Raw genomic sequence first — 12,462 nt, forward strand, 5'->3', positions numbered from 1 at the left:
TGGATAATGCATTTAAAGTGAAAGTTGCTTTCTTTCTCCTCCCCCCTCCTATTTCCTTCCTTCCTTCCCTCAAACATTTGACATTTATTCTATGTGGCTCTTACGTTAAGCAAGTTTGGCCACCCCTGCTCTATGGTATGCATCTATGATTTCATTGCCTGGGTTAGTGGCAATATTTTCCTGTCTGTGAAGAGGGTGTGAATTGTGAATGAGGGCTCTTTCCCCTTAGGCATAACCTTTGCATAAGTACCCAGCAGTGTTCATATGAATGCTGGGACCGTGGGGGTTATCCCTGCATCAGACAGCCCCCACTCGACTCTGGCAGAATTAAGGGAAAAGGTACCATCACCTTTTAAGTAGATGCACTGATGCTGTGCTTGCAATTTAATGTGGAGAGGAGTTAGTTCCTCCAACCCTTGCATTCAGCTTGCAATCAGAATTTAACCTCAGGCACAGATGTTATTGCTCTTCAGGTCCAAACCATTTGTAATCCAGGCACTCAGCTGCAGCACCTGTCTGTTATCCAGCAAGCTAGGATCCATTCCCCCTGCCCTGCTTTTCTTGTGGCAAACAGGGTGTCTCAGCTGCTCAGCATCAGAGGGGGTAGCTCAGTCTGCCCCCTGCCCAATGAGTGGCTCCAGACAGGGAGGAAAGGCTGCAGGATTTCTCATCCAACTAGGAATGGGTGTACCAGGCAGCATTCGGATGAGGGAATTTTACAACAAGCAGGGTTTCAGGTACCAAAATTTGGAAGATAATATAAAATTGCTTGACTTGTATCTGAATGAAACTTTTATCAAAAGAATCCTTTTAAGTCAGATTTCAAAAGCAAAACATGAAGAACAAAAAAGTCATATTCAAATTCTGTAATCATACAAGGCTCTGCTTTCCCTGCCAGATTTTCTTTAGCACCAGCCCCTCATCATCATCATCACCCCCTTCCCAATCCATCTTCCTAAATCAATTAGTTTGTCATTACCTCCAAAATCCCCCCTTGGCTACCAACTCCGGCCCAACTTCCTGCAGGACAGCCACTTTCCGGAGGAAGCTTCTCTTCTCATTGGTCAGGTCCCCACCCCACCAATCAGAGAGGTGGGTCAGGTCTTCCCTCAGCCACTGGTTGGAGAGCTTGATGGCCCCCTGGATGGCAGGCACCAGCTTCACGGACACTGCCTCAAGCCCTGCGAGGAGGTACAGCTGGATGGCTGGACTGGCTGGATTCAGGACCTCTAGCTGGGCATTCTCTTTAGGAAATCAGACAAAACATCACACCAGTAAGGAGTGGCAAAAGATCCTTAGCTACTGATGGCATTTCTAAGCATTCTTAAGAATACAAGAGAAGCCATGTTGGATCAAGCCAGTGGCCCATTCAGTCCAAAACTGTCACACAGTGGCCAAAAAACCCAGGTGCCAACAGGAGGTCCACTTGTGGAGCCAGGACGCTAGAAGCCCTCTCACTGTCTCTCCCCGCCCCCCAGCTTTTATTTCCTGCTTTTTTGTGGGGGTGGCGACGACCCTGGCAGCACAGTCAAAAGCAGTAAGGGAGGGCCAATGGCTCAAGAGGCAGAGCATCTGCTTGGGATGCAGAAGGTCCCTGGTTCAATCCCTGCCATCTCCAATTAAGGATTAGTTTGTAGGTGATGGGAAAGGCCTCAGCCTGAGAGCCTGGAGGGCTGCTGCCAGTCTAAGTAGACAATACTGACCTTGACGGACTAAGCGTGTCATTCCGTATAAGGCAGCTGCATGTATAGTGGCCACATATCAGGCCCAGCACAAGTGTCAGAGAAAACATCTGCCAGGGTCTAAAAACTAGGCTGAACAGCACCGCCTTACTACTACCTAATGTTGCATCAGGGGACCCGTTTAGGCAATCTTTTGTGGGGGCTGCCCTCAGCAGTGTGGCACCCCTGTGGTGAGCTTTTTGTTACCTACCTGGGCAACCCTCAGTAGACCCCATCCTCTCTTTCTGCTTCCACAGCTAATGTGATTGAAAATACCTTTTTAAAACTGGCCACTTCATTATGAGATGATTCTCAACTGCTGGGGGGGGGCGTAAAACTCACGTCTCATCCAGGGGACGATGGTGGGCACTTTGGGGGGACGGAGCCTTTGTTGGAAAACTGGATCTAACGAATGACAGAAAACCAGCATCATGTTAGAACTCAAACTAATTTGATGTTTAGTGTTGACTGTATAACCCACCTCCCCAGATGAGGAACAGGCATCTGGAGACCTCCTCCAGCCTAAAGGGCTCCCTTTCTGCCCTTCCCCCAACATAGTTTATTATCCCAGTGTGTGTGTGTGGGAGTGGGGGGGAGATGGAATCTCTTAAAAATTGTTTTACACTTACCATTTTGCAGAGGGTGTGAGTACGCTGGGAGAGGGTGAAAGAGAGAAACATGAGAAAATGGTTTAAATAATTGGCAGCTGGTGAATTTATCCCCAATCTATTTCCCCCCCCTTGTGCCTTTAGACCATTATGCATTGGACAGAAATTCAATAGGTGCAGTTTTTCTATGTAGAATAGTAGAAGGCTACTGGATTTTTTTTGACTGCAGTTCAATGGTTATAAGCCTGGGAACCCCATTCAAACAAAGGCTGTGATTTGAATATCTCTTGGTGGGAAGTGGGGTCTACCTGGAGCAAAAATATCCCTAAGCATGGGCTTTCCCTGGAATTGTGCCACAGGGAGAGAGCAGTAACAGGAATTGCAGAGTTTACCCTTCGAGTATTCATTTTAGAAGGATACGCTGCAGTAAGTGCCAAGGGATTTCTCCGTGGAGGAATGTACCTGGATCCAAAGCAATTTCAACGTAGCGGTGGAAGTTTGTCAGGGTTTGGACGGGGTCTAGGTTGTGGTGTTTGAGGCTCTCCTGGTAAAGAGAAGGGTGGGGAGTTAGAAAGAGTTCCAAAAGCGAAGGGGGGTGCAGCATACAGACCGGGGAGGGGAGGGCAATGTCTGCGGTGACTGCAGTGTCCTGGCCAGGAAAGAGTCTCTCCCAGGCGGGTCACAGGAACTCTGCAGCCTCCCAGCCAGCTATAGGAGGAAGGTTAGATGTCTTGCAGCACATCTGCATGGGGTGAGGCCTGGTGCAGCCCACTTAGGCTCAAGCAGGGGTTGCTCCAGCATATTTATTTATGTTATTGACAGTCTTCCCCCCCCCCCCCCCGCAAAAAAAAGAAATTACGAAATAAAACTCATTCCAGTTGATAGGATAAGGAGACATCTAAAAAATGATTGAATAGAACTAGGATTGTAGAAATCTGAAAAAAGGTTTCAATGTTAAACAGTGCAAGACTGGCACGACAGAAGCAGAAATTATAATACAATGAGAGCAAGATAAAAACATACAGCAACAGATAATACAAGGCACGAGTATTGTCCACACAGTCTCATTTTCTCTCCGCTGAAACATCTTCCTGAATCGTTCTGTTATAAGAACAAAGCCAGACTCCAGTGGTACCTTTAAGACCAAAGGTATAAGCTTCCATGTGCAAGCACACTTCCTCATGCACCTGCACATGAAAGCTTACACCTTGAATAAAACTTCTGTTGGTTTGGTGTAGTGGTTAAGTGTGCAGACTCTTATCTGGGAGAACCGGGTTAGATTCCCCACACCTCCACTTACAGCTGCTGAAATGGCCTTGGGTCAGCCATAGCTCTGGCAGAGGTTGTCCTTGAAAGGGCAGCTGCTGTTAGAGCCCTCTCAGCCCCACCCACCTCACAGGGTGCCTGTTGTGGGGGGAGAAGATAAAGGAGATTGTAAGCCGCTCTGAGTCTCTGATTCAGAGAAAAGGGCGGGGTATAAATCTGCAGTCTTCTTCAAGGTGCCACTGGACTCAAAACTTTGTTCTGCTGCTTCAGACCAACACGGCTGCCCACCTGGGTCATTCTGTTACAATGCATCCCTGTTCCTTCATTTAAAAAATGTCCTCCCAAACAGTTATCATTTGCCAAAAGTGGGGGAGCCTTCCTGGCCGCTTTAGGCAGGCTATTCCAGAGGAGGGGGCACGACAGAGAATGAGCATGTATGGGCACTTGTTGATCTTGCCTGCTGGCAGGGTGGCACCTGCAGAAGACCCTGCTCAGGTGAGTGCATTTGTTGTGGTGGGGATAGGAGGATAGGTAGTATGCATCTGTTGTAGTCATACACCGCTGGCTGAGAAAGGGAAGGGTGTCTCACTTATGTCAAGAGTGACCTGGAATTTGCACCTGGGTCTTTTAAGGGCCTTTTCACACATTGCATAGTGACCCCCCCCCACCCCCAGCCAGAGTTGCAGTCCCGGCTCCTCACCAAGGGTGCATTTGCAAATGTTTAGTTCTCATACTGTTTATCCTCACTTGTTTGCTCTTTTATATTTTCAATTTGCACTTAAACTAAACTACATTAGGCATATATGTGTAAAAAAATCGCATCAGCTGCAGGCAGAATGGAAGCAGCTGGTGCATGAAGGAGAAGTGATTCATTCCTGAGGGCCTTCTCCAGAGCAATCTCTTGAACAAAACAAAACAGACTTGCAGTAGGTCTCATTCAGTGTGACAAATGCATGCTTATCTCACTGCACCTATCATTGATGGGCATCTGCCACTCATTTTCATGTACCAAGATGGACACCATCTGTCCCAGTGTGCACATTTCCCTGTAGCAGTCACCTGGGAAGCCTCTAACATACAGGCAAAAGTTCTCAATAGCATTTGGGAAACCCACCTGGTACTCGTCCAGTTCGTCCAAGTCGATGTTGTCATCCTCCAGCCACGCTTTTTGGTTATGACAGTAGACTTTCACGTGCGCCTCTTCCACAGCCTCCAGATCCACGAGTATTTTGGTGCCCCAGCGGTGTAGGGGCACCCCCTCGTCATGGAACATGTAGGTCGGAAGCCTCTGTTCCAGGTGGCTTGGCTGTTTGGCGAGCTCCCCACTTACAAGGGCCAGCTTCGGGTTAAATCTTACTGGGATGAGGAAGTCAAAATTGGTGGACCCGTCTTCTGGCTGGAGATGAAGTCCTTCCCTGTAGCTGCCCACCGAGATGGGGCTTTGGGGGTACAACCCGGTACTGGACTGGTAAGCCCATTTCACTATCGAGTCCACCAAGGTCTCCACTGTGGAGAAAGCCTCTTGCACTGTCTGGTCCTTGTCCCCAGAAAGGAAGACGTGGCTGGCATAGAACTGCTGCAGACGTCTCTCTGACTCCCCGCTCATGTTAGTGGTCCCCTGAAAAGCCTTCTTGTTCGGCTTTGTTTTTCTCTGGCTCTGCTTCCTCTCCACTTTCGCTTTCCCTCTCGGTCAACCCCTCCTCCCCAGGCCGTTTAGTCACTGAGTCTTTCAGCTTTGCCAGCTGCTTGGAAAAACCCCAGCAGGGAAGTTTTTGCAAAGTGCTCAGCTGGTGACAGGCAAAGGAAAGGCGCGGATTCCAGAAGATCTTCCCTGCTGCTCCTCTGATAAATACCAGGAAGTTAAAAAGGAGAATCCAAACAACCCTTCTGGCAGCAATGGGAGCTGTTCCTGGATTTCCTCAGGATCTTTTATGGAAAGGGAAAGCAGTTTAGCCTTCCCTGCCTTTGAGGTAGGGTGTGTGTGTGTGTGTGTGTGTGTGTGTGGTGGAGAGCAGGTTGCCAACCTCCAGGTGGGGCCCGGAGATCTCCTGGAATTACAGAGATTTGTCCCCTTCGAGGTAATGGCTGCTTTGGAGGGTGGACTCCCTGGCGTTATACCCTGCTGACTTCCCTCTCCCCCTCCCAACCTGCCCTCTACAGGCTTCACCCCTAAATCCTCAGGACTTTCCCAGTTCAGAGTTGGCAACGCTAATTAAAGCAGCCGGAGCCGGCTATTTCCCATGTGAGCAGCTGAAACTTGGCTCTGATCCCCGTGTGGCACAGAAAGAGGTCACAGAATGGACTGCACTATTTTGTTGTCTGTGGATTAATCACCTTTTTGAAATTTATCATTTAAAATGTTAATTGCATCAAGAATCACCTTTTAACACAGGGGTGTCAAGCAATGTTTCCTCTAAGCTGCAGTCTTGTGAGCAGAAATTTTACTTTGTGAGCTACTGGCATTAAAGTTCTGGAGCTGCTGCATAAATCAGTGTGCTCTGGGGTCATCCTTCCTGAGCTAAGACAAAAATGTGTGAGCTGGAGGCTAAAAATCTGTGAGCTAGCTCACTCTAACTCAGCTTAGTGGGAACACTGGTGTCACACATGCGGCCCGGGGGCTGAATCAGGCCCCCAGAGGGCTCCTATCAGGCCCACGAGCACTGGCTGCTATCTGCTTCCTTCTCTCTCTCTCTTGCCTTCTTCTGCATAACAGCTTGCTTTGCAAGGCTTGATCAATCGCACAGGAGCTACAGAGCAAAACCTCTGTTTTCTCCATTGGCTGAGGCTCCTCCCTTGGGGAGGAAGGGGGGAGGCAGAGTTTGCTTTGCCAGGCTCTCTCAATCGCACAGTGGAGTTATTGAGCCAAGCCTCTTTTCCTTCTGTTGATTGAATCTCCCCCTCCTGGTCCCCTGGAAAAGGAAGGAAAGAACCAGAGCTTCCTTTGCCCAGTTCCCTGAATCCCATGGGAGAAATACAGAGAAAGCACCTTTAAGAGCGAGTGCTGTTTCAAGCATGTTTTAAGTTTTTTTTCTTAAAAATCTAATTGTGTTTGTCTGTGTCCTTTATGAAGTTTATGCCTCTGCTACCTGATCTTAAATAGGTACGCACATGGCCCGGGCAGACATGGCCCGGCTCAACAAGCTCTCATTTATGTCAGAACTGGCCCTCATAACAAATGAGTTCGACACCCCTGTTTTACAGGGCTTTTTTTGCAGCAGGAACTCTTTGCATATTGGGCCACACACCCCTGATGTAGCCTATCCTCCAAGAGCTTAGAGGGCTCTTAATACAGGGCTTACTGTAAGCTCCAGGAGGATTGGCTACATCAGGGGTGTGTGGCCTAATATGCAAAGGAGTTCCTGCTACAAAAAAGCCATGCCTTTTAAAAATGCGTTATTTGTATCAAGAATTGTATTGATTCTTACTCAAAGCAAAATCCTGGCTTTCTTCCCCCTCCTTAGAGCAGGAGGTGATTTACAAAACCCACAATGAAATGACAGCCTCCACCCTAGACTGATGCTTGGCTTGGAACCTTGAAATGTTTTGTGGAACCTCCTTGCTGTTTGTCATTGGCTGAAGCGTGCAGGGCAGCCATTTTACGATTCGTCCCGCTCCACGTGGCAGCCGTTATGTTGTGATGCCCACTGCCTTTTCTCAATGTTCCAAAAATGCTGTCAGGATCAATACTGAGCTAGATGAATTGACGGCTGTATTATAAGGGCACCAGTTCCTATTCTCTATACTACTAGATTCGTCTTCTTTCCTATATCCCTACAATGAAGACAGGAAGGGCCATCCCTTGTTTAATTTGGGTTATTTTATTGACTCATTATTTTTATTTGATTGAAGGGACAATGATAATAGGATTTTGGTGACTACTAGGAGTGGGGCACGGAGAAGGAAGATGATGTCCTTGCAATTTATGGTTCCATGTCCCAGTGGAACCCGATGGCATCGACTGAAGACCCTGAACGGCCGCTGACAGAACGCAAAACCATGTTTGGGAATGAAGGCTCTGCAGTAAAGAAGGTCCCTGGGCCGAAGCTGGGTCCAAAGGCAAAGATGCGGCCTTGGTTGGTGCGGAGGGCGAGATATTCCACGTGGCTTCCAAAACGGCCCAAGACCTGGATGATCCCCTCTCCGAGGAAGAGCCGGACGTTGGCTGGGCTGCCCACCAGGCCTCCTTCAGTGTTGGACCAGGAGTCTCCATAGCGAACCTGGATGCTAAGTGAGTAAAGGAAAAGATGATGTGATTTCGGGCAGCTTTCTTTTGGTTCTAGTATCACAATGGAGAGGGATAGGGACAAAACCAGAATTGGTGGGCTTTACTTATCATTGGCTCTGGCTCTTTCTACCGTTGACTAACCCTCTGTCTGCCCCATCAGTCCTCCTGGGTACCAGTGACCATAACTCCCAACCACCCCTCTTCTGGAGGGTCCTGACATATGCGCCCTCCAAGGTCTTACCTTACAATATATCTGTCATTAGATCTTATCCTCAAGCCTGTAATGGGACCCTCCGGCTCATGATCCGATTGGTCAAAATGGCTCCCGGCGTCACTTCCAAATTCTCCAGAGTAAGAGGCAGAGGTCCTTGCCTGGGCTGGATTCATAGAGGGAAGACTGCCGGTTATTCAGTCATCTGCAGCTCTCTCTCTCTCTCCTGAGTAGACTCTAACTTAACAGGAGTGTCAAACTAGTTTGTTGTGAGGACCGGATCTGACATAAATGAGACCTTGTTAGGCTGGGCCATGTGTGTACCTGTTTAAGATTAGGTTGCAGAGATATAAACTTTATAAAGGACACAAACACAATTAAAGGGTTTTTTTTTTAAAAAAAACTTAAAACATGATTAAAACATTAGCACTCATTGGTCTTAAAGATGCTTTCTTTGTATTTTTCCCATGGGATCCAGGGAACTGGGCAGAGGAAGCTCTGGCTCTTTCCTTCCTTCCCCAGGCGGGGGAGGCGCCTCAGCCAATAGAAGGAAGAGAAGCTTTGCTCAGTAGGTCTGCTGTGTGATGGAGAGACCCTGGCAAAGCAAACTCTGCCTTACCCCCCCCCCCATCTTCCTCTGTAGCTCCTGTGCAAGCCTGACAAAGGAAGCTGTGATGGAGAAGGAAGCAAGAGAGAGGGAGAAGGAAGCAGATGACAGCCAGTTGCTCAGGGGCCTGATAGGAGCCCTCTGGAGGCCTGATTCGGCCCCTGGGCCAAATGTTTGACACCCCTTCTCTAACACATCCTTTTTCGCCTGCTTTTGCTGCCTGTGACTGGCCGTATATATATTAATCTTTAAAAGTTGTTGCACAATGACAGAATTGGATCTGTGGCTTCTCTGTAAAGCTGCCTTCCGGAAGTTTCTTTCTCTTGGGCCCATGTCCAGAGATGTTGTGGGGCACTGCCTAAGGGTACTTGGAGGGCAGGGGGGGATACTTCCTACCGACGTCAATGCTAAACTATGAAAAGTACTTTAATAAGCGGTAATTACTTAATCCGGTGCCTGGGAGTGACTGCTGGCATGAACCAGGCCTGCCTGCCAGCCACTTTTTTAATGTCTTGCCATCAGAGGAGCCCTCCTCCCATAGGGTTGTCAACTCCAGTTTGGGAAATTCCTGGAGATTTGGGGGAGTGAAGCCCACGGAGAGCAGGGTTTGCGGGAAGACCTTAGCAATATAAGATAGCATGCAGTCCCCCCTGCAAAGCAGCCATTTTCTCCAGGTGAGCTGACCTCTGATGTCTGCAGATGAATTTAAATTCTAGGAGGAGGAGGAGAGTTCGATTGATACCCTGCTCTTCACTGGGAGTCTCAGAGCAGCTTACAATCTCCTTCCCTTCCTCTCCCCACAACAGACACCTTTGTGAGGTAGGTGGGGCTGAGAGAGCTCTGAGAGGACTGTGACTGACTCAAATTCACCCAGCTGACTGCATGTGGAGGAGGAGGGGGGAATCAAACCCGGTTCTCTCAGATTAGAGTCCACTGCTCTTAACCAAACTGGCTGTAGTTCCACTGGAAGCTGTTGGCAATCATATGAAAGCTGTGCTGTTCACAGTGGCTTCATGTGGATATGCCAGAAAGGGGCGATATGTATCATAAGATAGAAACCTCTCCTGCTACCAGGGCTTTTTTTGAGCAGGAACACAGTTCTGGCCGGCTTGGTGTCAGGGGGTGTGGCCTAGTAGTATGCAACTGAGTTCCTGCTGGGCTTTTTCTACAAAAAAGCCCTGTGTGAAACAATGGTAATGTCAGGGGTGTGGCTGAATATGCAAATGAGTTCCTGCTGGGCTACTTTCTGTAGATCTGAGTTGCTGCAAAAGTCAGTGTGTGTGTGAGGGACAGCAGTATGAATAGGCTGCTGTGGGAGCCAACACACTCCCAGGGGAAATCTAATGCAGGTGAGGAGTAATTTTAAAAATGCACTGGAAGAAAGGAATGGGAGACAGAACAGAATGTGGTGGTGGCAGCTGCTGCCAAGTCAATGTCATTTTAATCTGCACATCCAGTCCAATCTCCACTGACCAATCAGAAGTTGCACCAGGCAAAAGCCACCTCTGTCCCCACCCCCTTTCCACTTGGCAAGAGCCAATAAGGTGTTGGTGAGTGTCATGGCACCCACGGGCACCAAACGGAGGACTAGTGGTATACGACATCCGTCTAGGCTCGAGCCCAGAGCTGCTGGTGCCCCATTCTTCAACTAGGCCTATTGAATATTTGTATGTTGGCCTCTGGGTATTCCTTACTGGTCTTAGGGGGCCTGAAAGATGTTGCACACTCATGCAATCCTTGCTTCGGATGCACACTCCAGTGCTCCAGGTTGCAAACGGTCATGACCTTGCTAGGAGGGTTCTTGTTCCCTTGATGCACATTGCACTTTATGGAGGGGCCAGAGCCCAGAGGGGAGAGCACATACAGTTTAAAAGATTTGGGGTTGCTGGTGATGGGAAAGCCCTGCCCGAGACTTTGGAAGGGCGCTGCCGGTTGACTGCACTGGGCTACATAGACCAATTGTCTGACTCAATAAAGGGAGCTTCACCGGTTTGCATGTTTTGTGGCAGTCAAGGCTGGCCCTAGAGCAGGAGTGGCCAAACTCCAGCTTGGGAGCCACATGTCACTCTTTCGCACATATTGTTTGCCTCTCAAAGCCCCCACTGCCTTGTTGGCCAGCTCCGAGAAGGCATTTCTCTCTTTAAATCACTTATCCAAGCCAAGACAACTGGCGGCTGGTTGCTTTCTTTTCACCTCTCCTGCCTGACTGCCTGCCTGCCTTCCTTCCTTCCAGTTTGGTGTAGTGGTTAAGTGTGCGGACTCTTATCTGGGAGAACCGGGTTTGTTTCCCCACTCCTCCACTTGCACTTGCTGGAATGGCCTTTGGTCAGCCATAACTCTGGCAGAGGTTGTCCTTGAAAGGGCAGCTGCTGTGAGAGCCCTCTCAGCCCCACCCACCTCACAGGGTGTCTGTTGTGGGGGGAGAAGATATAGGAGATTGTAAGCCACTCTGAGTCTCTGATTCAGAGAGAAGGGCGGGGTATAAATCTGCAATTCTTCTTCCTTCCTCTCTAAAACACCTGACATTCTTCTTTTGCAGCTCTCAAACACAGGACATTCATTTCACATGGCTCTTACATTAAGCAAGTTTGGCCGCCCCTGCCCTAGAATGTCTGGCACCCTAGGTAAGGCTAATTTTTGGTGCCCCCCCCCCACTGATAAAGTCACCAAGGCACATCGGGGCACCCAATCTGGTGCTCCCAGAAAGCCGGTGATCATCTAGTTTGCCTAGTGGCAGTAGGCTTTCCAACCCCCCCGCCCTGCTGGGGGACCCCTGAATTAGCAGCCTAATCCCCCGTTCTCTAAAAATCTGATAGTGGGGGTGGTGGAACGGCGCAGTGTCTCTTTCCCTGCCTGGCTTCAGGCTTCTCCCTTCCTCCGAGTCACAAAGACCCGCCCACCGCCGGACTGCTATTCGCTCCAGTCCGGCCTCCCTTCACGAGGTGCATGCTGGGACTTGTAGTCCTTGCATCCACTCTGGCTGCTGGGTGGCATCTCCTCGGGGAGTCTGGACCATGTGCGTTTCTACCTCCGGAGGCTTCAGTCGCTGATTGAAAGGCTTCCTCTTGGGATGGTGTGTCTGTGTTACTTTGAAGAAGTTGGCAGCATCCCCGTCAGAGTCGTCAGAAATGGGGGGTGGGGGGACACGTCTGCTGAGCATTATTCTCTATGTGGAGATTGATTCTCATAGGGTATAATGGGGAATTGATCTGGAGGTTTCGGGGGTTCTGGGGGAGCTGTTTTTTGAGGTAGAGGCACCAAATTTTCAGTATAGTATCTAGTGACTGTCCCCAAGGTATCTCCCAAGTTTCAAAACGATTGGACCAGGGGTCCCATTCTATGAGCCCCAAAAGAAGGTGCCCCTATCCTTCATTATTTCCTATGGAAGGAAGACATTTAAAAAGGTGTGTGGTTCCTTTAAATGTGATGGCCAGAACTCCCTTGGAGTTCAATTATGCTCGTCACACCCTTATTCCTGGCTCCACCCCAATGTCTCCTGGCTCCACCCCCAAAGTCCCCAGATATTTCTTGAATTGGAATTGGCAACCCTAAGTGGCAGGGCCGGCCCTGGTGGCAGATGCCCCTTCTGTGCTCCTTACCTGAAACATCAGATGCTCCTGCACAGAGGAATGACAGGAGAAGCAGTGTCAGCATCTTGGAGGGTGACGTACGGTGGCTCTGAAGGTGACAAAACAGTTAAGAGGGGCCTTCCCCATTATTCAGAAAACAAAGCAACTGAAATATCCTGTCTTCCCTTGACTCCGTAATGGCAGCCAGTTGCTAAACCAGAAGTACTTCAGGATAAGGAAAGAGGAATGTCTGTT

The 12,462-nt window shown here is 49.2% G+C and overlaps 2 protein-coding genes across 2 annotated transcripts in view; both read right to left on the minus strand.

Moving 5' to 3' along the window:
* LOC132584840 (uncharacterized) overlaps positions 1–5,500 on the minus strand; it is a 7,863-nt gene extending 2,363 nt beyond the window's left edge. Inside the window, exons 1-5 of the mRNA XM_060256783.1 lie at positions 4,710–5,500; positions 2,792–2,873; positions 2,351–2,374; positions 2,064–2,126; positions 980–1,244 (exon numbers count right to left, since the gene is read on the minus strand). Of these exons, the coding sequence (XP_060112766.1) occupies positions 980–1,244; positions 2,064–2,126; positions 2,351–2,374; positions 2,792–2,873; positions 4,710–5,201 (926 nt within the window). The 5' untranslated portion in view covers positions 5,202–5,500. The remainder of the gene's footprint in view (positions 1–979; positions 1,245–2,063; positions 2,127–2,350; positions 2,375–2,791; positions 2,874–4,709) is intronic.
* A 2,008-nt stretch (positions 5,501–7,508) lies between these two features.
* LOC132584845 (zymogen granule membrane protein 16-like) lies at positions 7,509–12,316 on the minus strand. The gene is made up of 3 exons (XM_060256786.1): positions 12,238–12,316; positions 8,062–8,197; positions 7,509–7,819 (listed from the first exon to the last, which is right to left on the minus strand). Exons 1-3 carry the CDS (start codon positions 12,290–12,292, stop codon positions 7,516–7,518), a joined length of 495 nt encoding a protein of 164 aa, XP_060112769.1. The 5' UTR covers positions 12,293–12,316; the 3' UTR covers positions 7,509–7,515.
* Positions 12,317–12,462: the final 146 nt, after the last annotated feature.

The sequence above is a fragment of the Heteronotia binoei genome, chromosome 15 (assembly GCF_032191835.1).
Source record: "Heteronotia binoei isolate CCM8104 ecotype False Entrance Well chromosome 15, APGP_CSIRO_Hbin_v1, whole genome shotgun sequence".
In the NCBI taxonomy this organism is placed as follows: domain Eukaryota; kingdom Metazoa; phylum Chordata; class Lepidosauria; order Squamata; family Gekkonidae; genus Heteronotia; species Heteronotia binoei.

What these genes read in the sequence shown, in the direction of transcription:
- LOC132584845 (XM_060256786.1), bottom strand. Translation starts at nt 12,292, where the DNA reads ATGCTGACACTGCTTCTCCTGTCATTCCTCTGTGCAGGAGCATCTGAT. An exon ending in AGGAGCATCTGATGTTTCAG is followed by an intron (nt 8,198 to 12,237) that starts GTAAGGAGCACA and finishes CTATGAATCCAG; the next exon opens with CCCAGGCAAGGACCTCTGCC. An exon ending in AATGACAGATATATTGTAAG is followed by an intron (nt 7,820 to 8,061) that starts GTAAGACCTTGG and finishes TTACTCACTTAG; the next exon opens with CATCCAGGTTCGCTATGGAG.